General features: G+C 54.7%; 2 protein-coding genes across 2 annotated transcripts; both read left to right on the forward strand.

Moving 5' to 3' along the window:
* Nucleotides 1-8,590: 8,590 nt before the first annotated feature.
* LOC118157279 (PR domain zinc finger protein 8-like) lies at nt 8,591-12,842 on the forward strand. Its single transcript, XM_035311548.1, is given in 5 exon segments — nt 8,591-8,987; nt 10,127-10,347; nt 10,494-10,725; nt 10,923-11,035; nt 11,037-12,842. Coding segments are annotated over 4 exon segments (1,869 nt in total). The 5' UTR covers nt 8,591-8,987; nt 10,127-10,128; the 3' UTR covers nt 12,342-12,842.
* Nucleotides 12,843-16,240: 3,398 nt separating this feature from the next.
* LOC118157280 (fibroblast growth factor 5-like) lies at nt 16,241-21,221 on the forward strand. Its single transcript, XM_035311549.1, is given in 4 exon segments — nt 16,241-16,699; nt 18,107-18,210; nt 20,128-20,331; nt 20,333-21,221. Coding segments are annotated over 4 exon segments (732 nt in total). The 5' UTR covers nt 16,241-16,425; the 3' UTR covers nt 20,483-21,221.
* The last annotated feature ends 6,692 nt before the right edge of the window (nt 21,222-27,913 follow it).

Genomic DNA, 27,913 nt, shown 5'->3' on the forward strand with positions numbered 1-27,913 from the left:
TCTGCTGTCTCAGTTGTCCCCTTGTTACACTGACCACAGCGATTTTTCCTTTGTCAGGAAGACCCCGTAGCTTTTGTACACCTTTTTTCAGCATCCATATTGCTTTTTTTTTTTTTTTAATTATGACAGAACTTCATAAGGCTGAAGCTAAGTGAACAGACCTTCAGCTCCACAGGGTTCGCCTAGGAGAGGCACATCATACATCCCCATGGGCTAAAGAGTGGAGGGTGGCTTCATCTTGCAGAACTGGATGTGTCCTAGATGCTCAGTACCCGCAGTGAGTTAGTCTTCCTGGGCGGTGGAGAAGGCTGAGATGTATTGTACCTGACCAAAAGTGGGTGTCAGCTTTGGGATGGGCTGAAATGCTTCTGCCGACAGCAGAGCCTGGCTCATGCTTGGACTGGAGCAAAGCAGGTGCATGTGTTTAGTGGGATGCCTGCTGCCAGCACAGTAATATTCAGCAGCCCAGCTGTGCCATGAGCAGCATGGTGATAGGGAACTCCCACCTCTACCTTGCACAGCACGCTTCATCCCAATGGATCCTGCGTCACATGGCAGATGTGATGCAGAAGGCAGGCACAGCTACTCAGAGTGATGTGGCAACTGCTCAGCAGCAGACACCAGGTGTACGTGTCCTTATCTGTAGGAAATAAAGAATATCCCCATGAAGTCATGGCTATAAACCAAACTTTTCTGACACTTCCTCTCATGCACCACAGGGACCTTGATGAACGGAGGGGAAAGACCAAGCTGAGTCCTCCATGAGGAGTCATCACCTTAGTCCCTACCCTATGAAAAACTGCATACCTCACATCCTGTCAAAAAAATGTTTTTCCATCCTCTTTCATTTGAGCCAGGACTGAGTGTGTGTGCAGTCCCCCAACTCAACCCATCCTGATGGGGAATCATAGAATATCCTGAGTTGGAAGGGACCCATAAGGATCATCAAGTCCAACTCCTGGCACCGCACAGGTCTACCCAAAATTTTAGACCATGTGACTAAGCGCACAGTACAACTGCTTCTTAAATTCAGACAGGCTTGGTGCAGTGACTGCTTCACTGGGGAGCCTGTTCCAGTGTGTTTATGAAGAACCTCTTCCTGATGTCCAGCCTAAAGGTGGAAAAGTGAAGGTGACAGCTGTGGGAGATGGGCCCTGAATATCTGTGGCTCACTTGGTTGTCTGCCTGGATCACTTACCTGAAAGGGGTCAGTAGCTAAGGCAATGTCTGTAGCTACTCGTGCATTTTCTCTGGGGCATTTTTCCATGTTTGTTTTATCCACCTGCAGTGCAATCCTTGAGAATTTCCTGTGTGTAAAGCAGGCAGGCTGAAATCTCCCTGTGCATCTCTTCAAGTCCCCAGGTTTCCTTGAATAAGACATGCTAAGAAACAGTTTCTCACCTTTTGTGTTGTGGGAATTGAGAGCACTCAGCATCTTGTAGGAAGTGTTTCACATCTTGCAGAAGGAAACAGTTACTGAATGTAGTTCATCAATGCAGAATGCTGTGATGTGATTTAGAAGCTCATTAGAGATCATAATCATAGTGGCAGATGTTGGTCGAGAGTAAAAACCAGCACAATGGAAAATAAGGAGCTGCTTGCCACAAGGTTGATGAAGTTTTGAGGACATTTTCAGAAATACCTGAGTTCCACAGTATGCTGTGGAAGTTGTTCTCCAGGTTTCTAGGTGCATAAATCCCTTGGAAAATAGGATGGAAGTGCTCAAACCTCTTAAGTCCTTTTCAAGATATGACTCTTGCTTGTAAGGAGTAAAATTTGAATGAATGCATATCTAATAAAACCAGAATTAAACTTGGACATGATGCTGTGCTAAAGGAGCTTTCCCTGCATATTCAGTGTGGGTTGCACGCAGTGGGGGTGGGGCTTTGCGGGACGGTGGGATAGCCTTGCTTTTGTGATGGCTGGGCCTGAGCTCCCTCCTTTCACACTTAACTTGGATGTGGGTTGGGGCAGCTCCTCCACCTTCCCCATAGGCAGCAGGTCATGGCTGTGTTTTGGGGGAACATCCTGAGGTGTGCCACGCACTTGGAGGGAGTGGAGGGAGGAGAGAACAAAAGGGCAGTGAAAAGCCACAAGAACCTCTCCAAGGTGGTGTAAAGAAGGCAGTCACACCACAGGGCTGTGCATGGTGGTTGTGACAAAGGAAACTGAGTAAAGCCATCACCTTTCATTTGGGAACCTATCCCTCTCACTAGCTGAGCCATGTGAGTGTCTCAGACCCTGAAGTGATGTGGTTTTGTGCAGGCTGACATCCAGTGTCACCACATCCTTATGCATCAGGAAGTGTGGCATCCTCCTCCTCAGTGGTTTTCTGGGGGGTATCTCTGCGTGCCAGGTGCCTGGATGGCTTCCTGGGGAAGCCCAAGTGATGCTGGCACCAGGAGTGACTCAGCTTTGAAGCTGTATGATTTTGGTAATGGGAGTGTCTTAACAAAGCCTTTCTCATCGGGATGTGGAGTCACCTGATGAAAGCATAGCCCGATAACAAAAATCTCCTTGCAGAAAATGAGCTCTCGGTTGCTGCAGCACTGTTCTTGTGAGGCTTTCCATCTGCCACACACACACAAAAAATATCTGACTGAGCCCAGCAACGCTCCGTGCCAGCAGCATCGCTCCTGACAGCTTCCAGCTGTCAAGCAGGCGCGGGCACCCAGGTGCCGCAGCGAGCCAAGGAGCATGCGATAGCAGCCCCGTGAGAGGAAGGAAAGGAGGCACCTGGTGTGAGCCCTGAACATCCCCAGGCTCTGGAAAGGGGAGCTTTGTAGAAAAGAGTACTGAAGAAGCGAGGAGGATGGGTCTGCGTGGCCCCATACAGGCACTGAGTCACTGGGGTGAGTTCCTCCTAGTGATGCGCCAGGCTCTTTGCTGTGAAACAAAGCTAAAAGCACATAGGGGATGGTCCATGTAGAGCAGGCTGGGGCTCAGCTCTGTGGCTTGCTGCAGCCCCTCGTGGCCCTGATGCACCTTTTTGGAAGGTGGGAACGCCTGGGAGCCACCGCAGGGCCCTGAGCGCAGCCAGAGCCTCGAGCTGCTACTGTGGCACAGATGATCTCCATAAACTGTGATGACATTAATCTAATGTATGCGTTCTCCTACAAATGTGAATACCAACAAATACAAATTCTATGCAAATAAGGCGCTCGCGCAGTATGTGCAAATGGCTGAACATCTGAGGACTCAAATATTACGGCAGAAGTTTCTCACAGGGATGCTGGATCCAAAATGTGCCACTGTGGAGCCCGTCTGTGCTCCCACGGGAGCTTCCAGGTGAGGCAGAGGGCGACGGCACCACCAGGAGCCAGGATGTGGGTGCCCAAGCATCCCATGTCTGACCCCAGCAGGGGATGAATACGACCCTGAAGTGAGACTGGGGCAATGCTGCCACTTGTGAGTGGCATGGGAAGGTGAGGGCCTGAGCACAACCCCCCTGTAAGGGGCATTTTTGGAGACCCAGCACTGTGTGGATGTGTCCCACCTCTGAGCCAACGTGGTAGGGATGGGGGTTTACTAGAGGGAGCAAGTCTAAGGGGGTTATTCCACGGATGGAGACTTTGCTCCCTTAAAAACAGGCCAGCTCTTGTGGTGCTGGCAAAGAGATGGCAGAGGAGAGCTCTGAACCACCCTTGAGATGTCTGCCTGTTTGTCAGCCAGGGCTGCTCACCTGGCACACGCAGTAGATGCCTCTTTTTATTTGTGTGGCCCCCTTGGTAAAATAGTCAGAACAAACCTGTACCCCTGGATAAGAGTTAAAGCTGGCAGCTCCCAGTGCACTGTGAAATCTTGTTGGATTCCTAGGAGTTTTTTGCTACTTTGCACTGGATTTTTCTCCTTTCCTAATCCAGGTATTGCTCAAGTTGTCACAAGAAGTTTTGGTTTACAGCCCATTTACCCTGCTTCTGCTCGGGGCTGCATGGAGTGGGCAAGCCCCAAATCCCATTTTGGGGATGGGGAGAGCAGGTCCTTGGGGCAGGGGCTTTTCTGTGGTTGGGAGGGGAACCACGAGGCAGCACTGCCAGGGATGCTTCAACCCCAATCCTCCCTTCCCTGGCAGCTATTGTTTCCTGGAGCCTGTTCCCAAGCCCTTCCCTTGCCTCTGTTTCACGGGCTGTAAGGAGGGGATGCTGTGCTAACATGCTTCTTTGTTCCCATGTTAGATTCTTGCATGGATATATGATGCCCCCCCACCCCAAAAGCACATCCTATAAAACAGGAAAAAATCCCTTTTTGAAGTGCTCATTTAATGGATGGGAAGAATGGAGGAATTGTACAGAGCAGAGAAATCTTTAAAAACGAGGACTGAAGCAAATATAGCTTAGTAGTATACTAGTTACAGAATGAACAGCATATTGTATGTGCTGTGTTAGAGGTATGTTATGAATAACAAAAGCACTGGAGCATTTACATATTTGTTTTCAGAAATCCTGGCAGTTGGATTTCACCATTCTGCGCCTCTTTGCCAGAATCACTAAACAGTGGTACATATGGCTTCTGAAGTACCATATGCCGTAGAAAACGCGAGCTGATGCCTATACTGATGCGACACACTATAGTCTTTATTTAGATTTTTTTTGCAGTTTTGAACAAAGAATATTAGATCATGCAAAACATTGTGCAAGCAGTATGTAGTAGTACATACAGTAAAACATAATACATTGCGACCAAAGAAAAGCAAACTTAAAAAAAAAAAAAAAAAAAGGAAAGAAATGATAGTATTGGGAATTAGGATGTGCACGTGCCAAGAAATGTATCAGGCAGCGCGACACGGCAGCAGGAGATTTGCTCATGCTTAAAGCAAAGAGTTCAGAGACAGAGCCCTGCAGATGAAGTGGTTTTGGATGGAGGGGCAGCTCAAAGAGATGCTCTCTGTTCCAAAAAGTGCCGAGGCTGACATTTCATTTAGTGCTTGACACCCTCAGGGAGCAGATGCAGCACGTGCAGGAGCAGCGGGAGTGCTCTCCTCTCCCACCTCGCTGCCCAAAAACAGTGACAGGGAGCGCGGTTTTAATGGGTGATGAGAGGAACACCTTGGAAATGAAGGGGAACACGGCTGCACAAGGGGCAAACAAGTGCAGCCTTGCATTGAGAAAAAGAATTGGGGTTTTGTTGTGAGAAGGGGCTGTAAAAGGTGCTTTTTGCCCCCCAGTCCTACAGCTCCAGGGCCTGGATGCTGCGTGTTAGGAGATGTGGGTGAGGCATGGTGAGCACCTCCGGCCTGCGAGGGGGAGACATGAAGGCACAAATAATTGTGGCTGAAGAGCTCCTAATTCCCTGCTCATTTAACACAGTGGGAAGGGGGAGAAAAGGGACTGAGAGAAACGCATCAGGGGCAATGGGTACTCTCATCAGGCTCTGACAGGAAGGTGCTGCACGGTCCCACTGGGAAGGGAGTGCTGTCCCCAGTTCAAACATAATTAAGTGGCTGCAATTTTATGGAATTAATGAAGGGGGGAAGAGGGACGAGGGAGTCCCCTTGCTGCCCCCTCAGCCAGCCCTGCCACCACGGTGGCAGCAGCAGCGCCCGCCAGGTCAAGCACAGGGAAAAGGAGATGAGGAAGAGTCTGGGGAGGAAGGCGAGCCTCAACAGGACTGCCTAGGGAATGGGGGCTGCAGCTGCTTCCCAGCTGTGGGCTTTGCCTCCCAATAAAAACCTTAAAAGCATGGAAAATAATAACAACAATAATAATAATGAGCATCCTGCGCATCCTTGTGGGCACCTCTCAGCCCTCCCGCTTGCCCCCGGCCGGGTTCCCAGCCCACGAGTGGTGCTGCCAAGGATTTTCCTCCTCCCCCCATCCCACCGGGAACCGTGTCGTCCCGTCCCTTCCCCCCCTCCTCCCCCCCCCACCGGGCTCAGCCTGCAGCCGTTTGCTACCCGGGACGGCGGCGGGGCCGCCGGCAGCATCCTCGCCTTCGTCTTTCCTCTCCTGCCCTCCATCGGAAGGAAGGGAGCCTTCACCCTGCGCGGGGATGCTGCGGCCGAGGGGGGCCCGAGGGGGGCCCGATCCCCGCACCCCCAAGCAGCCTGCCCTCCTGCCGCTCAGGAGGAAAAGGAGGAAGGCGGGGTGTTCTGCCTCTCCTTCGCGGCTTTTCCCCGGCCTCCTCCGTCTTCTGATCGGCGTGCGATTAAAGGTTTCTGTAAATCTGTTCTCATCCCCTTCACGTGGGGCCCGCCGCTGCCCGCTGTATTGCCCTTTAGATGCCTCTTCCTTTTTTTGTTTTACAATTGTTGTATCAATATAATGCTTCCTTTCTTCCTCTGTCTCTATAGATACAGATATACAAGGCAAACTAAAGGTTTCGGCCGCTATTCAGCGCCTCCTCATTTGTCCCAGAGCCCTAACAGTGGTGCCCTTTCTCTTCTGGCTGCTTTTCCCTGCTTCTGGAGCAGCAGTTATGGGAGAAGCAGATGGCTACTGATTGGGTGAGCTTTGTGGCTTTAATACTGAATACTTTATGGAAAAGGACTTTATCATGCTTGGTTGGTCAGAGGAACAACGGGATGAGATTTATGACGAGAGAAAATAAATCTTTCTAAGTTGCAGGCTCCTTCACACACCCCGCGTTGAGCCGCCGTGGCAGGGATGGAGCCGAAATCCTCTGCATCCTTCTTTCCATCTGCCCTGCCCTCTGTCTGTCCTGCATTCTGGTGCTCCCCCTGCTCCTCCCTGCACCCACCAAACGTTGTGGGGCTCTTGCTCAGGCCTGGCCAGGGGCAGCACCCCCTGGAGGGGCTCAGCACCATGCATGTCACGCACCCCCCTTGAGGAGCCGTGGGGTCACCCTAATGCCCAGACCCTGCGTCCCCTGGAGATGGGGAGCTGGTCTCAATACCCCCGCTTTCCTCTCCCCTGCCCTGAGAAGCTAAAGCCAGATGAAGGCTTTGTGGGGCTTACATGAGCCCCAGTGCTGCTGCCAGGTAGGGCGAGGAGGGAAACCCCATGCCGAGAGGCAAAATGGTGAGGTACAAAGTCAGAAGGAAAGCTAGGGTAAAATAAAATAATAATCTGAAGCACGCTGCTGAATGTCCATTAATACGTGGAAGCAGGTCCTGTGGTGGCTCAGGAAGAAGTTCAGGGGAAGTTCAGCTGGGGTGCCGGTGGCATCCCCCAGCCCTGCATGGAGCCGCATCCTGCAGGAGGCCGGGGACTGGTGCAGGGGAGACCCAAAACTGGGAGATGGGGCTGGTGGGTGGAGGGAGATGCTGGGAGGCAAGGGTGGTGGGGCCCTCATGGGAGCCCCGGGGAAGGGCCTGTGCTGCCAGAGGCCTAGCTGCAGTGGCTGCCTGGGGGCAGGCAGCTGTTCCGCATGCGTTTCTCCGGGTACCAGGAGATCTTTGGTTCAGACCCACACATTTGGCATCCCCGGGGGCTGCTTCCTGGCCGTGCAGCCTGGGACAGCGCAGCTCTGAGCATCCTTTATGGTGCCCCCCCGGCACCACCCCCCCCCCCCCATAAATCCTGGAGAGTCCCCTAGGTGAGCCAGGCACAACGAGTGCCCCCACATCGCCACGTTTTGGCGCTGCTCGTGTCACCCTTGGGCTTCTCCCTGTGCTCCGGACAAAGACTCTGGGCTCCTCCAGCGAGCTGGGCTCTGGCTGCGCTCCCCCAGCGTGGCTAAACGGGAGGTGAGCCCACAGGCAGCAGGGTGTACGCGTAAAGGCATCATTCTGCAAGGCTCAGTGGCACCTGTGCCAGGCACCCAATTTCTGGCAGCATCCGAGGCTGCCTCAGTGCCCCAAAGTGCCCTGGCTATCCTCGTTAGTCCTGGGGAATATCGGTATCCGATGCCGTGTCGCAGCGGCTGCTCAGTACTTCGTGTGCCGTGGTGGCCCTTAAAATTGTCGCCGATGGAAATAACGGGTCCGTTTTCTTCCCCCCCTGCTAACGAGAGACAATTGGACAATTTATGTCACAAAGCGAGGGCTGCAGCATTTAGAAGAAAAAACGAGAGATGAAAAAAATGGGGAAAAAAAAAAGGAAAAAAAAAATCGCCTCTGAAGCAGGAATTAAGATCCAAATTTTACAGAAATTTTACAGACTCCCGTATTTTTAATGTTTTGTCTGTCTCCGTTTTGGGAGACGCTGGGTTTTGTTGAATTAATAAGATAAACGTTGAAAGCATATTATAGGCAGCCTTTAATCCTAATGCAAGGAAAATCGTAATTATGTCGAGGATAAGTGAATTTGAAAGCCAAACATCAGCCTACTCTCTGATTGCAAGCAGCGCTCCGTTCGCCGCTGGGAACGGCTTTGTGCCTTCTTTTGTTCAGCCTGGGCTTTTTATTTTCTATTTTAATTTGGGGGCGTTTGGGGTTTTGTTTCGTCCGCTCGCGGTCGCTGGGTGGTTTCTGAAGCCCGAAACGCCAGGCGGGGAGGGGGGGAAGCGGCCGAGGCTCTCCGAGCCCCCCGGCGGGGTGGAGAGGGGGTACCGGGGGCCAGGGGGGGCCGGGGGAGAGCCGGGGGCTGCCGGGGACCCCCGGGACAGCCCCGTCGGGGGGCGCTGCCCCTATGGGACCGCGGCTCCGGGGGGCAGAGCCGTCGGGGGGAGAGCCGTCGGGGAAAGAGCCCCCCAGTCCCGATCCGCTGGGAAAGGATGCGGGGGGGGGGTGTCTCCCCGTTGCCCCCCCCTTTTCCTCCGCTCGGCGGGGCCAGGTGAGGGCCGGGCGGGCTGGCAGCGAGCGGGCGGCCCCCGAAGGGGTTAAAGGGAGGGGACGTGGGCTGTCACGCGTCATTGGGCAGCTTATGTGCGGCAAACAAAAAGTGTGGGGCTGCCCGCCGCTCGCTCACTGCACCGGGGCCGGCTGCTCGGCTCGCCACCCCGCTCCAGCCCTGCCTCCAACCCTTCCCTCCCCTTCCCCGGGCCATGGAGCGGCGCTGAGGCCGTCGGCAGCGGAGGCAGAGGAGGCCGGAGGCAGCGGAGGCCTTTGTGCCGCTCGCCGGGGCGAGGAGGGTCCCCCCCGCTCCCTGGTGAGTACCCCCCGGCCGGGGGGAGCGATGCCGGGGGTACACGGACGCACCCCCAGATCCTGCGGGAGCGGCCCCGGCCCGGACAAAGGCAGCGGCCGGGGGGGTCGGGAGGGGGCCGGGGGGGGAGCAGCCGGGGGGTGGCCGGGAGGGGCCGCAGGAAAGTTTGGCAGGGGTCGCTGCCCGCCGCTCGTTTCGTTGCGGGGAATAACGCCCCCCCCCCCTCCCCGGGCCGCGCCGCAACGAGGAGGCGGCGAGAAGGGCCCCCCCCCGGCCCCCTTTCCCGAGTGGGGGCTGGCAACGGGGGGGGGGTGCGAAAAGGCCGGGGGGTGCCGGGGCTGGACCCCGAAAAACGGAGGGAGAAAGCGGCGGAGAGGAGCGGGCGGCGGAAAGGAGCCGGCAGCTTGCTCCCGAGCAGCCTCGAAAGGACCAAATTGGATGGCAGATGGGGCGGGGGGAAGGCGGCATGAAAACTAATCGGGTTGCGAAGGGAGAGGGCACCCGCAGCCCTGCGGGGAGCGCCGGTGCTCGGTGCCCGGTTCCCATTTCCCGGTGCCCGGCTCCTTCTCCCGGTTCCTTCGCCAGGCTCCGTCCCCTCGCATCTCGGGAGCCGGGGCTCCCCCTCCTCCGTAAATAACCGCGGCGAGGTAAAAATAATTACCTCTGCTTGCTGCTTTTAATTAAAGTCTCGGAGGGAAAGTGCCGGATTATGGTAATGAGCAGCCACGCGTCCCCCTCGCAGAGCGGCCCGGGAGGGCAGCGGGCATGCCAGCGACGGCAATGACGACCCCCGAAACCCCCTGGCCCCGCTCCCCGCCGGGGCTGGGGTCCGCAGGAGGATTTCTCAGGGTTTTGTCGGGGTTTTCTCTCCCCCGGTTCCCCCGGAACCATAAATAATCACGGCGCAGCCTCCCCTGAGCTCCTTGCCTCCGTTATTTTCTCCTTTTCCAGCGCTGCTGCTTTTCCTATCGAAACCCCGAAAAGCAAAAACAACTACCTCCTTTTTGTCCTTTTGTTGTTGTGGTGGTTTTTTGTTTGTTTGTTTGTTTTGTTTTGTTTTGTTTTGTTTTCCCCCACCGTTTTGTTTTTATCCCCCCGGCGCCGCCGTAACGCGCCCGCCTCGCCCCTCTCTCCGCCCGCAGGGATGGAGGACGCCGGCGTGCAGAGGGGGCTGTGGGACGGGGACGCCAAGACGGTGCAGCAGTGCTTGACTGACATTTTCACCAGCGTTTACACCACCTGCGACATCCCGGAAAATGCCATTTTCGGCCCGTGCGTCCTGAGCCACACGTCGCTCTATGACAGCATCGCCTTCATCGCCCTCAAATCCACCGACAAGCGCACCGTGCCCTACATCTTTCGGGTAAGCTCCGCTCCCGGCTCGGGGGCAGCCGCCGGCCCGCTCCCCCCCGGGGCTCCGGTGTCTGACGGGGGCTGGCCCGGCCCGGCCCGGCCCGGCCCGGTGCGCGCCGTCGAGGCGGGCTGGCTCCCTACGGCGGCGCCTTGCAGGTGGACACATCGGCGGCCAACGGCTCCGCCGAGGGGCTGATGTGGCTGCGGCTGGTGCAGTCGGCCCGGGAGCGGGAGGAGCAGAACCTGGAGGCCTACATCAAGAGCGGGCAGCTCTTCTACCGCTCCCTGCGCCGCATCGCCAAGGACGAGGAGCTGCTGGTGTGGTACGGCAAGGAGCTCACCGAGCTGCTGCTGCTCGGCCCCGCACGGGCCCCCGCTCGCGCCAACGGTGGGTGTCCCCCCCCCCCCAAGACCTCCCAGTTTCCCCCCTCTGTCCCTTTCCCCGACGGCGGGAGGCGAGGGGACAGCGGTGCCGGGAGGGGGGGGCCGGCCCCAGCTCCCCTCCTTGTCCCCCGCGGCGCAGAGGGGGCGGCCACGCTGACCGCCCTCCCTGTCCCCCCCCTCCGTCCCCCCGGCCCCGCTTAGGCTCGGCGCCCTACGCGTGCCCCGAGTGCAGCCAGCGCTTCCAGTTCGAGCTGCCCTTCGCCGCCCACCTGCGGTTCCGCTGCCCCAAGAGGCTGCACGGCGCCGGCACCGGCCCCGCCGAGCCCCCCCGGAGGCAAGGAGGCCGCGGGCAAGGATCCGGAGGCCGCCAAGTTCTGCAAGCCGGCCGGGCCGCTCCACCACCCCTTCCCCGACGGCACCGCCGCCACCAAGCCCTCCACGGACTTCCACAACCTGGCGAGGGAGCTGGAAAACTCCCGCGGCGCCCCCGGCTCCGGAGGCTCCCCGGGGAGGCCGGCGCCTCCCGACGGCGCCCCCGAGGCGGCCGGGGGCAAGGCGAAGCGGCGCTACCCCGAGGAAGAAGAGCGGGGCCGCTTCCCGACGGAGCGGCCGGGGCTGCCATCGGCGCCCAAGGAGGAGCTGGTGTGCACCCCGCAGCAGCAGCAGCAATACCGGGCAGCCGGCTCCTACTGCGGCCTGGAGGAGGGGGGCCGCCTCTTCGCGCCCCCCAGCCCCGAGACGGGCGAGGCCAAGCGCAGCGCCTTCGTCGAGGTGAAGAAGGCGGCCCGCGGCCCCGAGCCCGACGGCGCGGCCGAGGAGAGCCAGGAGCGAGCTTCTCCCCCGGGGACGGGCACGGGGGGGCCCGGGCCCGGCGGGGGGGAGCCGGGGCTGTGCCCCCGCGGCTCCGGGGGGCCTCTGGGCGCCCGGCTGGAGGGGGGCAGCCCGGCGCGGGGCAGCGCCTTCAGCACCGTGCCGCAGCTCGGCGGCGGCCCCGGCGGCGGTCCCGGCGGGGCGGAGGAGCGCAAGAGCGCCTTCTCGCAGCCCGCCCGCTCCTTCCCCCACGGGCCGCCGCTGGTGCTGGGCCAGAAGCTGGGCGGCCTGGGCGAGCCGTGCCCCGACAGCTCCTCCGCCGCCCCCGGCCGCCTGTATGCCGCCGAGGCGCTAGCCGTCAAGCTGCCCGGCGGCGGCGGCGAGGGGGCGGGAGGCGGCGGCGGCGGCCCCGGGGGCGGCCCGGGGGGCGGCCCGGGGGGCGGCGGGGGGCTGCCCAAGCAGAGTCCCTTCCTCTACGCCACCGCTTTCTGGCCCAAGAGCTCGGCGGCGGCGGCGGTGGCGGCGGCGGCGGCGGGGCCCCTGCAGCTGCAGCTGCCGTCGGCGCTGACGCTGCTGCCGCCGTCGTTCACGTCGCTGTGCCTGCCGGCGCAGAACTGGTGCGCCAAGTGCAACGCCTCCTTCCGCATGACCTCGGACCTGGTGTACCACATGCGCTCCCACCACAAGAAGGAGTACGCGCTGGAGCCCCTGGTCAAGCGGCGCCGCGAGGAGAAGCTCAAGTGCCCGATCTGCAATGAGTCCTTCCGAGAGCGTCACCACCTCTCCCGCCACATGACCTCGCACAACTAGCCGGGGGGCACGGCGGGGGGCGGCGGAGGCGGCGGCTTACGAGTACATTGTTTAAAATGTCATATATTGCAACATATTGATGCATTTGTCATACGTTTCTACTTAAATTATTGAGCACTTATGGTTTAGGTGTAAGAATAATTCTATGTCAGGGTAAATTTTTATTTTAGATATGAAGCTACGGGGGGCGGCGGGGCGGGCGCCGTCTGCGCCGGGCTCCGCTTGCACTGGGTCCGTTCACACCGGACTCCGCTTGCACCGGGTCCGTTCACACCGGGCTCCTCTTGCACCGGGCTCCGCCGCCCGCCCGCCGCCCCCTTCTCCCCTGCCGCCTGCCCCCGCGTGTAACTTCGTGCCCGTGAAATGGAGTCTCAATAGTTCCGTGTTTCTTTTCATCCCCTTTTCCCCCGCCACGCGCACCCCTGGAAAAGATTTATTAAACTTTATAGTTTATCTGGGTATGTTGGATGCTTTGACAATAAATGACTTTATTTTCTTCAACGCGGCTGCACGTTACTCGGCGCCGGGGTAGTGGTGGTGATGGTGGTGGGGAGGTGGTGCTGGGGTCGTGGTCCCCGTCCCGCTCCCGGTCCCGGTCTCGGTCCTCACTCCCCGCAGCCCCGCGGCTGCCCCGCACCGCCCGGCGCCCGCCGCTCGCTACTTCCCCTCTCGGTCCTGCCGTGCCTGCCCACTCCTTCGTTTCGGTCTGAATCGCATTCTTCCTTTCCTCCTCTCTTTCATTTTTCTTTATTCCTTTAATTTTTCTTTATTTATTTCATTCTTCCTTTCATTTAAAATAAATCCTTCTATTTTTCCCTTTTTCTCTTTCTCTTTATTTTATTTCTCTTTCATTCTTTCCTTCCATTTTCTCTCAATTTTCATTTTCTTCTCTCTTCCCCCGCTCCCGTTTTCCTCTTTTCTCTCTCTACTGTCTTTATATTCTTCTTTATATATAGAAAGAATATTCTATTGCTTCCTTCCGTTACATTTTATTTCCCTTCCTTTTTCTTTTCTCCGTTTTAATTTTTCCTTTCTCCTTTTCCTGTCTCGCTTTTCCTTTCATTTTCCTTTCTCCTTTTCCTTTCTCCTTTTTTTTCCCTTTTCCTTTCTCCCTTTCTCCCCTTCCTTTCTCCTTTTCCTCTTCCCCTTATTATTTTAAATTCTCTTTTCTCATCTTTCTTTATCTATTTTCCTTTCTCGTTTTCTCTTCTATATTTTTTCTTTTGATTTCTCCTTTATACTTTTTCCTTTCTCCGTTTTTTTTCATTTTTTTTTTAAATCTTCTTTCTCCCTTTTCCTTTCGTCTTTTTTTTTTCATTTCTCCCTTCTCCCTTTTCCCTTATTTTTATTTTTATTTTTTTATTTTTATTTCTTATTCCTCTTTTACTTTCCTTTCCCCTTTCTCCGCTCTGCTTTTCGCTTTTTCGTTTTCCTGTTTCCTCTCTTCCTTTACCTTTCTCTGTTCTTTTGGCTTTTCCCCTTTCCCCTTTCTCCTTCCCAGCCCTTCCCACAGCCCCAGCCCCCATAACTCCGTCCCACCGCGCACCTCGCCCCACCGGGACCCTTTTCCCCCCTGGGGGTACCCAGACCCCGGGTACGCAGGTGGGGGGGGGCTGGGGGTCGCCCTGGGGGCTCGGCTGGGGTGTGTGGGGCTCTGGGGGGCTGGGAGCCTCTCTCCAGGGCGAGAGGGACTTTTTTGTCCCACGAAGCGTATTTTAGTTGCTCTTTTTTGCTTTTTTCCCTTTTTTCCCAACCCTCCGCCCCCGCCGGACGCGTCCATCCCGGGAGCGCGCCCAGCCCCGCCTCCCTGCGCTTAATTGCGCTTTAATTACCGCGGCTCCTCAGCGCTCCCTAATGAACGCCTAGCCGCTCCGCGGGGCTTTCCCGGTGCCGGGGGTGCCGGGGGGGGATTTGGGATGTCCGTATGCTCCCGGGGCCGCTCACGGGCGGGCACTGCCACCTAGCGGGGCTCCTGCCTCTCCTCCGGCCCCGGGCAGCCCCGAGGATGAGGAGGCGCCTTGTTCAGCCTCCCTCTTCTGGCCTTCCCAAGAGCGGGATAAGCGCCCGCCTTCTGCCCGCTGAGGCTCTCCCTTGCCCTCTCGGGTCTCCGACTGGCAGAAGAACCCCGCGTGGCTGCCAGGCTGGCGCTGGACACGCCGGTGGCGGTGGAAAATGGGGGTACGGAACCCCCCTCGTAGCAGCCAGCTCCGGAAAAGCGAGCCCTGCAGCTCTGAGTACGTAAGAAGGGGCGAGCCGTGCGGTCCGCTGGGTGCTCGGCGTGCTCCTGCTTTGGCAGGGAAATTGCAAACATCTCGCTCGGGGAGGGGGAAATATTCCTGAGGTACCGGCAGCGGGCGTACAACAAGCGTGCACCAAGCACCAGGCCATCGGGGAAAGCTGCTGTCGAGCTCGGCGCTGCTCTGACAACTGCTGGAGTGCACCTATCTGTTCTCCAGCAGAGGCTCCTGCTCACTTCTAAAGACTTTTGCCTTACTTTTAACCAAGAGCCCTCCTCTCCGGGCACCGCAGCTCGCGCCAGCACCCTGTTACCCCTCCGTTTGCCTCCAGTTCGCTCTGTAACTAAGCCTTGAATAATTTAGGTAGCATCGCGTCAGCCTTCAGAGGCTGCTGGGGTGTGTGTGTGTGGAAGGGCTGCAACTGCCAAAGGCAATTAAATTGGATTATTCCAGGAAGTGAGCTATTAGGGTTATTTATTTATTTAGATTCAAGCCTTCCTTTTTTTTTTTTTTTTTTTTTTTTTTTTTTTCTCTCTCTCTCTCTCCACTGCATGGGCACCGCTCGGCCTCACGGAAATGCTCGCGAGGGGAAATTGCCATCCGACGGCTCCCCACGGGGCCCGTGTACCCCCCCCGACCCCAAAAGGATGCTCGCAGCCCCCACGGGCCCACGGTGGGTCAGTGAGTGCAGGTCGTGTGCTTTATGGGGCCGACTGCTGCAGCTGGAAGGAGTAAATGAGCTTTTGACCTTCCTTCAGGTATGTGCATCTATATTTAGGGGCATCTATATTTATACCCATGTGTATATATATAAACACGCGTATCCGTACGGGCATATATATTATTATATCCTGAGCTGCCGTGTGTGGCTGCAGGATCACCCCGCCTGCACCAGCCCGTGCTGCAACCTTCAGCTTCCTCGCCAGGCATGCTGGAGGCTCGGCTTCCTTCCTGCTGAACCCCAACCCTGCTGATGGCTCTGGACAGGATTTGGGGGGTATTTGGTTGGAAAAATGCTGATTTATGTGAGTGATGAGGCAGGGAGGGTATGGAGGTGTTGGCTTGTGTGGAGGCAAGATTTTCCCGATGGCTTTTTGGGGATGAAAGAAAGACTTTTTGGGAGTCTGGAGAGGGAGAAAGGGGGATGTTGGCACCAGTGACGGATGCCTTTGGGCTGGGAAGAAATCTGGTCGGTGAGGCATGGGGTCAGTCTTGGGGTTGGGGAATGTCTTGGGGTCATGGCACAGTCAGTGGGAGGCCACGTGGATGCTGTTCCCAAATTTTGGGAACCGGGAAGGGGGGGGCCGCTGGGTGCTGACACGGGCAGTGTCAACAGGGATGCTCTTGGGGGCAAGGGGCTCACTGTGAGCCCCCCAGGGATGCTGCCCAGCACCGGGCTCAGCCTCAGGGCCTGGTGTGGCATGAGACAGGAGGGAGGGGAAGGGAGGGGAGGGGAGGGGAGGGCAGGGGGCTTCTCTGGCAGCCCCCAGCCCTGGCGGAGGCGCAGCTGCCGGCTGTCATCTCCCGGCGGGGCTGCAACCCAACGCCACCGTGCCCCGGAGGAGCACCGGGGCTCGCAGCCGCTCCCCCAACGTAACCCGAGGCGCAGCCCCGGCTGGGGGGGGGGGTTCCATGGGGGAGGGCGTGGGTCTATGGGGGGCGGCCCCGCATCCCCCGAGCCCGGGCTGGGGGCTCGGGGCTCCGCACAGGTGCGGTGCTCCCCCGTGCGCAAACAGCGGGCGGGAGGGGCGGCCCCCTGCCGCCGGTGCTGGGCGGCGGAGCGGGGATGCGGCGCCCTCCTCCCGCCCTTCCTCCTCCTCCTCCTCCTCCTCCCTCCCGCCGGCAGCATGAGCCCGGCCTTCCTCCTCCTCCTCCTCCTCCTGCCCGCCCGAGCCCGGCGGGAGCGGCTGCCCGGCGGGGCGCAGGCGGGACGCAGCGCCCCCGCTCCTTCCTCCTCCTCCTCCTCCACCTCTTCCTCCTGGGCCGCGGGGCCGAGCCGCTTCCCTCGGAGCCGCCCGGGGCGGCGGCGGGGCCGGCTGTACTGCCGGGTGGGCATCGGCTTCCACTTGCAGCTGCACCCCGACGGCCGGGTGGACGGCGCCCACGACGCCAGCCCGCTCAGTGAGTGCAGGGGACGGGGGGGTGCCGCGCCGCGCTCGCCCCCCAAGCCCCCTTTTTCCACCTGGCCACTCTCCCACCCTTGCCCCATAGCTGGTGGAGCTGTGGGGGCCATCTGCTTGTGGCCTTTGGGCCCGTGCCGTGGGATGTGGGTCGCGGGCATGTGCCGCTGCATGGCGCTTCGTGGTGTTGAGGTGCAGCCCCATGGGCATGGGGACAATGCCGCCGACCCCCACCAGGTGCCCCTTGGTGTATGGGGCCTGTGGGAGCCTCGCTTCCTCCTTAAAATAAACATGGGAAGTGGCGGAGATCCGATACCGCGGGGCCGGGGGCTTAAGTGTGGCGTCGTGCTTTCTCTCGGCATGTTAATCCCTGTGCTCCTTCCTCTGGGGCCACTTTGTCCCAGGGGGAAAACAGAGCCCTGGGAGCAGCCACCATGTGCCCTGGGGAGCTGTGGTGTCAGTGAGAGGACGGGAGGGGACATTGGGTGGTGGGGACATGCTGGGACACCTGTGCCAAGGGGACAATGACACTGTGCAGGGGTGCGAAACGTGTCAGTGGTGGTGAGGAGCAATGCTTGGCCCTGTTGTGGGATGACCTATGGGTCCCATGTGCCCTCCTAGGATGGGGAGCTTCAGGAAAAAGCTGATGGTGGTGGTAGCTTCAGCCCCAAATCCAGCATGCACTTCTACATCCAGGTTTGTGAGGAGTTGGGGTGAGGTGGGTGGCAGCAGGCTGGCCGCAGAAATGCGGGGCTCCATGGTCCTGTGGCTTCCTTTCTCACCCTTGCCCACTGCCCAGATTTTGGAGATCTGAGCTGTGGCAGTCAAGCCTTGCTGGCCAGCACCCAAAATGAGGGATTTCCCCAGGAGGGAGCTTGTTCTGTCACAGTTGAGGCTGAAATCACCCCCTAATCCACAGCTCCTTGCAAACCCCCCAGCAGAGGTGCGGGCAAGACCAACTTGTGTGGCTGTACTTGGCTCTGAAACAGGTGAGAAATCTAGGGGGGGGGGAAAGATTTTTTCCTGGTGCTGTGGATCCCATGTGGGCCCAGCAGCACTGGCACAACTTGTGAAGCCATGGGGCTGGCTGGGAAATGAGGCACCCCTGGTTATTCGCAAAAAAGCGTCCTCAGCCCCAAAGCCCTTTGCTTTGTCCATCACGGGCTTGTAGCTTAAGGCACAGCTCCTGCCAGCTAAAAATGAGGACAAAACCAATAGCAGTACTGGAGTAAATGCAGGTTTCTATGAGTGAACAAGCAGCTGTGTTGCACAGAGGCAGGTTGCTGAGGAGCAGGGTCTTTTGGAAGTGAAATGCAAATGTGAGCTTTTTATTTTTTATTTTTATTTTTAATTTGTCACGCTGATGTGGAGAGAACTGTGATTTATTTTGGGATTTCTGTCATCCTAGGTATTTTGGAAATATTTGCTGTGTCTCAGGGGATTGTAGGAATACGAGGAGTTTTCAGCAACAAATTTTTAGCGATGTCAAAAAAAGGAAAACTCCATGCAAGTGTAAGTAAACCCCCGATTATCAGTACGTACTGTGTATTAACGGCATTGCAACAGCTGCACACACACGTGTGTGCGGCAGCGTTGCTCCGGGGCACCTGCGGCTGCCGGGAGGGCTCTGCAGGGCTGAGGGCAATGGCTTGCGGGAAGCGTGGCTGCCTGCCCTGTGGGGGTGAGCCCAGCCTCACGGCCAAGATACGGGTCTTAGCAATGTGCTCGGGCTGCACAAGCCCACAAGTTGAAATAAAGCAGTACTTATGTGCTTGCAAAACTCCCTCGAGTTTTGTCAGAGCATTGCTCCTGGAACCTAATGGTGCAGAAATGGTGAGCGTGTCACTGCTAATTTCTGCGAACTGGACGGAGAGGCTGGGGAAAGTGGGGATGTCTCAGTGAAGGTTAAACAGGGAAAAATGAGCACAGGAGGAGCAGTGTAGGTAGAGAGGATCAGGCAAAATACACAGTTAAAACATGAGATGAGACCAAAGCAAACCTGAAACGAGACGGAAGCATCGACAAGTATGGTCCCAAACCCTATCCTGCAGCTCATAATGGCCCCATTATTCCCTTTGACATCTCAAGGCATGCTGTGGTGCAGGCAGAAATTAAATCAAACCCAGTCCATGCAAGGTTAATTGCTGCTGTAGACAGGGCAGCATGGAAGCAACCTTGGTGAGGGCAATGAGCAGCGGGACGAGGGCGCACGATGCTCTACTCTGATGAAAGCTGTCAATTTGTAGAAACTTGACCCAAACGCCTGAAGATGGCTGGGCTGACTAACACCAATAATGCAAAGCCTGCATCTGTTGTTCCTCCCCGCCTCAGCGGGATAAAGTTATTTCATGGCCTAATGAGTGCGCAGCAGCACAAAGCGCACCCTGCGCCCGTCACTCACGGCTCCGCTTTGATGCGGGAACCGCTCCGGTGCCGTTGTGCTGTGCTGCGGATCACACCATGCCTGTGGGCCTCTGGGCTCCTCTGAAAACAGCTCTCTGGGTTCACAGCTTCCCAGGAGAAGTGCCTGGGTCAGACCTAAAACCTCCCCGTGGTGTGGGCAATGCAGTTATCTCGCCCGAGCATTGCTGTGGCTGTCAGGGCATCGTAGAGCAGCTGGTGTGAGCAAAGCTGTGTCCAGAAGGGGGATGGTTGTGCATGGGCGGTGCTGCACAGTGGGTTCATAAAAAGAAGGGAAAGCAACCATGAGTTGCCAGGATCACATTTCTTCAATGGAAAGAGTGAAAGGAGTCTTAATTCAAGGTGTTATGGGGGAAAAATGTACTGCATGTTGGGGATTCTGTGCCTTGCATTGTAAGGTTCAACTTTTCTGGTTCAATTAGGAGTTAAAAATCCATCCCAGCTCCGTGGACCTTTGGGTGGTTGTAGGTGATGGATAGCTGGCGTTACATGCTGTCATTGGGGTCAGGACTTGCACGATGTGCCTTGCATTTTCTTCTGGATGTGTGGCTGCAGTCAAACACCTTACCCCTGTGCCCACTCACCTGGCAGCCCCTAAACCTGCTTCTTTGCCAACTTGCATGAGAAATGCTTCATTTTGTTGGGACGGCAGGGAGTAGAGCTGATGGTTCATGGTGGTGGGCTGCCTTATTCCCAAAACCCCAGTGCTGGGGGACTGTGCAGCCCCTTTTCTGATTGTTTTACAGATAGCAGGGGACAGAATGACCCCATTTGATTTCAGAAGAAAATGGGGGGTTATTTATAACTCCAATGCAATTACAACGTGCATGCCAGCTGCCCTCATAGGTTATCAGGCACAGGTCTGGTGCCAGAGTGATGTGTGCGAGGAGATCCTTCGGGGTTCTTGGGCCAGAGGCCCAAATTGTGGGGTGTCCGCTGTGCTTGGGGTGGTTTGGGAGAGCGAAGGCGGTGCTAACCCATCTGTGTGTCCCCCCTTGCTTTCTACAGGCACGTTTCACATCCGAGTGCCAGTTCCGGGAGCGCTTCCAGGAGAACAGCTACAACACCTATGCCTCAGCCGTGCACCGCGGCCGGCGCTCGGGCCGCGAGTGGTACGTGGCCCTCAACAAGCGGGGCAAGGCCAAGCGGGGCTGCAGCCCCCGCGCCCGCCCCCAGCATGTCTCCACGCACTTCTTGCCCCGTTTCCGACAGCCCCCCCCCACCGCAGCTGGCCTTCACCGTCACCCGGCCCGAGAAAAAGCCGCCGCCTCCGCCACCACCACCAAAGAAAATGGCAGCGGCCACCCCGCCACGGCAGAGCCAGGGCCCTGTCAAGTACCGGCTGAAGTTCCGCTTCGGATAGCTGCACCGCGAGGAGGCTGCGGGGGATTTTTGGGGAGGAGAGGAGCCTGGTACCCCCACTTGTTCCCAGATGGGACAGATGTGGGGACACTGCCGGTGGCTGAGGGACGGATCGGAGCGGGCGCTGCTGCTGTGGATGGGGAGTGAGGCGCAGGCGTTGCTCTGCTGCTGCTGAGGGAAGCCATGAGGGGCCTCCGCCTCGGACATGTTTTCTTGCACTGTTTTCGCTGGTGATGCTGTCGACAATCATTTTCGTACAAGAGTTACGTCCAGAGCCAACCTCTCAAGTGCCGGAGGGTTTTCAAACTGTGTTGGCAATAATATATCTCTCTGTAAAGGCTGTTAAGGGGAGGATGGCCATTTGCTGACATGCAGCCCCGCGGATACACTGATCAGAGTTTGTCTGCACACACCTGGAAAACGTTTATGCTGAACCTGTGGGGAACCATAAAACCTCTGCTCTCCTACCAGGGCCTCACTCTGCACTTCGTTAATTAATTTAAATGTGATGGTGGTATTGTAAGGAAGAGCTTGGTGTGGCAGCACTGGCGGTGAAGCTGTTGCAGGTTAATGTGAGGAGGATGGGCTGAAAACCCCTCCTGGTCCCAGATGGGTTTGCTGGTCAGAAGGAGGCTGACAAGGTGAAAATAAATGGGTAAATACCTCTGTTAAACTAAAAGCGGTCTGTAGCTGACTTGAAAGAGTTTTAAGCAATAAAGGTAACTTTTTGAGTGTGTCAACCTTCTTGCATTTCACAAGCCTTTTCAGCCTTGCTGTGCTTTTGTTTGCAGCTGGCAATTGCATCTGAACCCTTTGCGAGGGGCACAGAGCTGCCTGGCCTCCGAGGCCCGGGGTTAATGAGCAGGCATGCTGCAGGCAGCCCTGCAAAGGGCACTGGGACACGTGCCCTGTTGCATGTCACCTGCTGCAGGATGCTTGCATGATGCCTCGAGCTCTTTGTCAGCAAGGCTGCAGACGGTGCTATTGCACAATGTGCACTGACTCCTAAAACTTGATTTTTTTTTTTCCCTCTTCCCTTTGCTTTCTGAGTCATCTTTTTTTTTTTTTTTTTTTTTTTTTTTTTTCCCCCCCCCCGCAGCCTTTGCAGATATAAAAAGGTTTCAGACATTCATTAGGCACGGAACTGCAGGGAGAGAGGCGTGGCGCTCGTGAATGTCATCTCAAAGCATGACGCTAACAAGTGCTGAAAAAACTGAAATGGAAAAAAAAGCAAAAGAAAAAAAAATAGAGCAAAAAGGCAAAGAAAAATAAAGGGAAAAGACATAAAAATAAAGAAAAAAAAAACAAACAAAAATAGGGCAGAAATAAAAACAGCAAGAAAAGAGGAAAAAGGCAAAAAAAAAAAAGCAGGTCAAAAAAAGCAAGGAATAGGACAAAAAAAGGGCAAGAAAAAAGGGAAAAGGGCAAAAAGAGCAATGGAAGGGGAAAAAGTGAAAAAAAAAACAAAAATAGGAAGAAGTAGGAAAAAAAGGAAAAAGCAGAAGGCAAAAAAAAAAAGCAAACAAGGGAGAAGAGCAAAAAGAAGCAAGAAAATTGGAAAAGAAAAAAAAAAGGCAAAAAACAAAGACAAAAAGCAATAAAAGGGGGAAAAGCCCCCAGATAAGTAAAGGTCGAGGCCCAAGGGCACCGACGGGCTGATGGGGCGGCGCGGGGCTGCGCCTGCCACCGGCGGCCGTTGGGCGTCCTCGCGCCGGCCGTTACCACAGCGGCGGGCGGGAAGGGCGCGATGGCTGAGCGGCTGCCGGGGCAGCGGCCGCTGGAGCGGCCCTTCGGCTCCTACGAGCAGTACCTGGAGGCGCAGGTGACGCCGAGGGACCTCTACTACCTGGAGGTAGGCGCCGGGAGCGGGCAGAGGGGTCCCGGCGTGAGGTGAGCCGCCCCGGGGGTGGGTGGGGTGTGGAGGAGCAGCGCTCGGCTGCTGAGGGGAGGTGGGTTGGCAAAATGCTGCTTGGCGAAGTGTTTGGTGTCCGTTAGCTGCCCTGCTTCTCTCAGCGCAAACAATTTGCAGGTGGTGTGGCCGCTGTGTACAGGTAAGCCCCCAAACTGGGCTGAATTCAGTCTGAAGCAGAGCATGGGACGTGGCAGCAGAGCTCACATGCAGCAGGGCTAGCCAGTTCTGGGAGCTCACAAGCAAGCCTCAAGTTGCAGGTCGTGGCCGGGAAGCCTGTTGTGCGGGCAGCAGTTTGGTAGCTGAGGTCCACCCAGAGAAGCCAAAGACAGCAAGAAACACCCCTCTGTCTAGAAGTACAACATGAGGTGAACACAAGGGAATTGGCTCTGATGTGCAACACTGCCTTTGAGACATTGCTGCACTGTTTTTTAACCAAAACAGGGAAGACCTTGCTGTGTCCAGTGCTTATGAAGCATGACTTCTAGCCTGAATCATAGTGAAGGATGCGTGTGATTGAACAAGTCACATCACAGTGATGCTCAGCTGGTACTAACCGCTGAATATTTGGTCTCTGAAAATGACAGTGCCCATTGCTCAGTGGAAAACGCTTTGGGTTAAGTCACAAAAGGTTTTCTGTCACATGCTTAGAGGCAGGAGGTATTGAAAACGGTCATTGCCTACTGGTTTGCTCTCAGAAAGAGGCTCTCAGAAAGCGGCTAACTATCCTCTTTGGCTCTAAGAAACCTGGACCTCTTCTGACAGCTTTCCTGCAGCTCCTGAAAAGTTGGCCAGAGCTTCTGGATGGGTGGAAGTAGCAGGAGCTATTTCCTGTGGCATTTTGTCTGTCAGAGCTTATCAGGTGCCTCAGCCTGGAGAGGAAATACCTCACTGCCTGAGCACTGAACTCATCAGTGCTGCTCTGCTGTGTGGAGGTTAATTTAACCTCAGGAATCATTTTTCAGCCAGACATATAAAAAGCAAGACACGTGTTCTTTCCTGAGGCCTTGGTGAGGTGCAGACAGAGCAATGCAGGAAGGAACCTGCAGGCCTTCAGCTGCTCTGCTTCCTTTGCTGCTGACCAGTGTGTCTTGGGTCTGCCAGCATTTGTGGTGGCATTCAACACCGAGTGCCTAAGCCCTTTTGGTGAGGTGGTGCAGAGCTGTAGCTTTGGGTCTTCCTTAAGCTCAAGTGAAGCCCACAGGTTACCTATGGCCCTGCCTGCCTTGGTGCAGCTGTTTTCACGGAGGTGTTAGGCAGATTGCCTTCAGCTTAGCCCAATTACTTTATCTAGCTAAGGAAGGGTTCAGGAGCTCTTCTCTGCTTGCCAGAATATCTGCAGGGTAGTGTGGGGGCCTGCTGGGAGGTGGTTCCTCTGGGTGCGGAGCAGAGCTGTGTCCCTGCAGCTCAAGTTGTCAGTGGGCGCAGCTGGGGTCCAGCATTGAACCTGCTTCTCAACCTCATCCCTCTTCCTTCTGCAGAGTGAGGAGGTGGCGCGGCAGCTGGTGAGGCTCGGCATCATTGGCTCCGGGGATGTGATGCAGTGGGAGGAGTTCAAGGCCCAGCAGGCAGTGGCACTCACTGCATCGGCCCCTCAGAAGTAAGTGTGTGCCTGTGGTGCTCGCTGGGCACCTGCCCTGGAGCTTTCTTGGAAGTTCTTTCACCCCTGCTGAATTCCTCCCACTCTCTCCCTCAAATGAAGCCGTCCCCAAAAGCAGAGTCCTGTCTGTCAGGCCTCATTTGTGGCAGGGATTGCGTTGTGTCTCCATTTCCTTCCCTTTGCTCCCAATATCCGTCAGGGACGTGCAGGAGGAATGAGGCAGATGCGCTGCTTGTGAGTTGGGCCTGGTGATCTTTGTGGGTCTCTCCCAGCTCAGCACATTCTATGGTTTGAAGGTGGTAGGTATGTTTGAGACACCGAAATATCGCTGCTTGGGAACAAAGTAACATGCTTTGATAGGCAGGTTGTCTTTTTGAAGCTGCAGCCAAGATATAGCAGTTTTCTAACACCTCAGACTTCTGGGATTAATATTTACAGTATGGTGAACGTACTGATGGGAAAGAGGTAGCATATGAGAAGGGGAAAACCTTCTCTTTCCTGGGCCATTGTTAGGCTTTGAGGATTGAGTTGATTGAGTCGTGTAGTCTATAGTCCTTTTCCTGTCAGCAGCAATAGATAAGCAAGTCTTGGGCCCTTGCTAGTGTTTCCTTGAGGTCAGGGAGACTGAGGTTGCTGTGGGACTGCACGTTTAACATAGTGTAGCTGAAACATATCACTCTTAGGCTTATGAGAATGAGCACTTGGGAAGTCTTAAACATCTCAGGAGGAGGGCCTGGTTGGATATCATTACAAGGTGTTTGCTCTTTTATGTCAGCTATTTCTCTTCCATTCTTAAAAGCCCTTGAAAAGAGAGTAGATGTAATCTCCAAAAGTCTCTGACAAAGGAAGTTCAAGCAGTGCATATGGTAGGTTTCTTGGCTTTTTTCTTCTTTTGGCTTTTGCTATCTCATACTTGTTATGGCATGTGTAGCTACAGCACATGCTTTCCAAGAAAACTCAAATTGCACTGAGAACTCAGTGCTTTGTAGAGCAGCTTCATCGTATCTTGGGGCCAGTTCCCTCCACCATGTGTTTTATTTAGCCTTTTTTCACTCTGTTTAGCCAGCCTGTAAGTGTTAACACATTTAACTGTTTTCTCTCCTGTTTTCTCCATTTGTATACCTCTTGAGGGAAGGAAAAAAAGAAAAAAGAACAATAAAACCCACAAAAAAACACCTCTCCCGTTTTCCAAATAACCAACTTTTTTGGTGCCTTGCTGTAAGAAGTTATATACCATTGTAATAATGCCTACTTTATAAAGAGGCAGGGTGAATAGTAGAGCTACTAAGCCATCTTTTCCTCCTGTGGTGCTCTTCTGCTTTCATAATATAGTAAAATTATCACTTACTAATTTAGCAGCATTAATCAAGTGCCTTTTGTAGTGTTTGTGGGCTAAGAACATATGTACAGAGTAGTTACTCTAACACCATACTTCATGTACAGTCCTGTAATAGTTTATATTTCAGGAATAACTTAAGCTTTTTTCAAATAATTGACTGTTCTTTCATTACATGGGGAAACTCATTTTGCAGAATTGAAGGCTTAATTATCTGAATAAAGACAAAAAGGATTTCCTTGGTGTCCTACATACTTAAACTTCCAGCAGCATGTGGCTGGTACTCACTTTGTGTGCAGCCAAATGAAGCTGATGGTGACAGTGTTGGGTTGATGACATCAGGAGAGAAAGCACTGAGCTCCATCAGCTGACTCATTGTTCTTGTTATGTTCTTGTAAAGTGTGCTTCCAACCTGCTGATCGGTATTAATCTTACAGAGATTGCATTGGCCGAGGGAAGAACTAAAACCAGAACTCTCAGATGCTCTGTTTGCAGTGGGCTTCCATAATTCCCATTTTACTTTAAGAGTTCCTCTCTCTGTGGTTTGAAACACTTTGCACAGGCTGCATTAGTTGGCAGACTTTTACTGTCATGCCTCCTGCTTCTGCAGCTGTATCACTAAACAATCTTAAACTTATTTTTTGGAACTGGGTTTGCCTTAAACCAAGTTTAGTAACAGGGAAGCTCTAAACTGCAACAAATGAGCTCTAAGCCTAGTTCCTGTGGAATAACAACAAACTAGCAAGACTGAAATCAACAGATGACCTTGAATAGTAGCCAACTTAAGTAATGTAATGGTCATGGTTTGCTCAAGGGCTGCATTTTTGTGTCTTGTCTAACAATAGAAAAAGCAGCTTTGGTGTAGCGACATGTTATTACTGTATTACAAAGCCGTCCTGATCAGAAGGGCCAATGTGTTCCCTCAAGTGTTTTCATTGCTGATGCTGTTTTCTACTGAATCTTTACCTCAGCTTTCCAAAAGCCTCTTGCTTAGTTAAATAGCCTCATCAGCTAAGGCATGTGCTTGGTAGGATAGGTAGGACTTCTGTTACAAAGGGTGAAAATAAGATGCGTACAAATTGCAGAAAATGGATTTGGGTGGGCTGGTGGGGGGAGGCTGTCTGTAAAAGATCAGTTCCTTTAAAATCCTTTGCCTTTTTTCCAGTAAAAGTGGACATGGTCACAGTATTAGGTTTGGGTGTGTTTTTGCTAAGAACAAAGGAAAAGGATAATAAGTGAACTGCAGACCTTGAAACTCAGAAGCAGAAAATGCCCCTTATGTTCTTAGCAACAAGGGTCGTACATGTGTTCCTTTAGCATCTGAATTGAAGAGAGTTGAGCCCAAGGGTTTGTTTTTTTCTTTAACACCAGCAAAATGGAAATGAGTGGATTTTTTTTTTTCCTTTTCCTTTTATTTATTTATTTTTATTAGACCATCTCTAAATGTGTGTGAAGTTCTTGATGGTTCTTTCTGTTGTCCTGAATGACAGAGGTGGGATAATCTCATGTTCCTGAAAAGTTTCCTGTAACTTCTGCGATATTGATGTTAGAGAGGAGCTGTGTTGTTTCATCTGAAAAATCTTAAAATAAATAAAACTCCAGTTGACATCAGTGCATGCCTGTTTAAATGAAGAAAGGACAGGAAAGAACTGTTACTCCTCTCAAATGCACATACAGTTTTGCCTTCTGGTGCTTTAAGTCCCTCTTCTGACTCAAGATACTGTTGCAGCAATAGGTTGTAACTGCTTTTGTGTTTTGAAGCCTGGATCCCGCTGCATGGACTTGATGACATCCGTAGCCACATTTTAATGTGGAATTAATGCTTCTGCTTAGGGGGGGGCTACTCTGCTTTCACATGCATATGAAGTGACTTTGGAATTGCACCTGAGTCTTCACTACCTCCAGGATTTAGTTTTAAACAGCACAAATAAAACTGCAATTTGCTTCCATTTCAACTCCTGCTTTACCCCTGTCCATATTGGAAAGGTGTCTTTGACACTGCTCCTGGTCGTGGGGTGGATTCCATAGCTTTGAGTTGTCTCTGTTCCCTGTCCTCTGTGTGTGGAGCTTCCGAAGCTGGCCGAGAAGCAGTGGCTGAAACTAGGAGGATATTTTGGACAGGAATTCTGTATCTCTCTGCTGCAGGGTTTGGGTGCCTTACTTGATGCAGCCAGGAGGGGCCTCCCTCCACTTAAGATTCACAGCACTTGAGGTTCGGCTGACAGCTTAGTGGTATGAATGGACTCTGACAAGGAGGGGGCAGGAGGAACAAACAACTGGAACTATCCTTGTTAATTTCGTTCGTGGAAGGAAAAGCTGCTACTTCTGTTCAGATTATCAGTGCTGAAAAACTCAGGCAGGGCATTAGATGTGCCATGTGGCTACCTCTGTTAGGGATATTTACAGCCCTGACCAGAGAAATGCAAAAATAGTGTCTGGGTATAGGCTGCCCTGGAATGGATTGCTGGATCTCTGTCCTCTGATATGGATCCTTTTCATGTGTACCTCTGTACTTCCCTCCCCCCATAGCCCCTCGGTCTAGATGCTTGCCTGGGAAGGGGAGAGTGTCCTGGATAGCAGCACCTCT

This window comes from Oxyura jamaicensis, assembly GCF_011077185.1.
Source record: "Oxyura jamaicensis isolate SHBP4307 breed ruddy duck chromosome 4 unlocalized genomic scaffold, BPBGC_Ojam_1.0 oxy4_random_OJ106655, whole genome shotgun sequence".
In the NCBI taxonomy this organism is placed as follows: Eukaryota; Metazoa; Chordata; class Aves; order Anseriformes; family Anatidae; genus Oxyura; species Oxyura jamaicensis.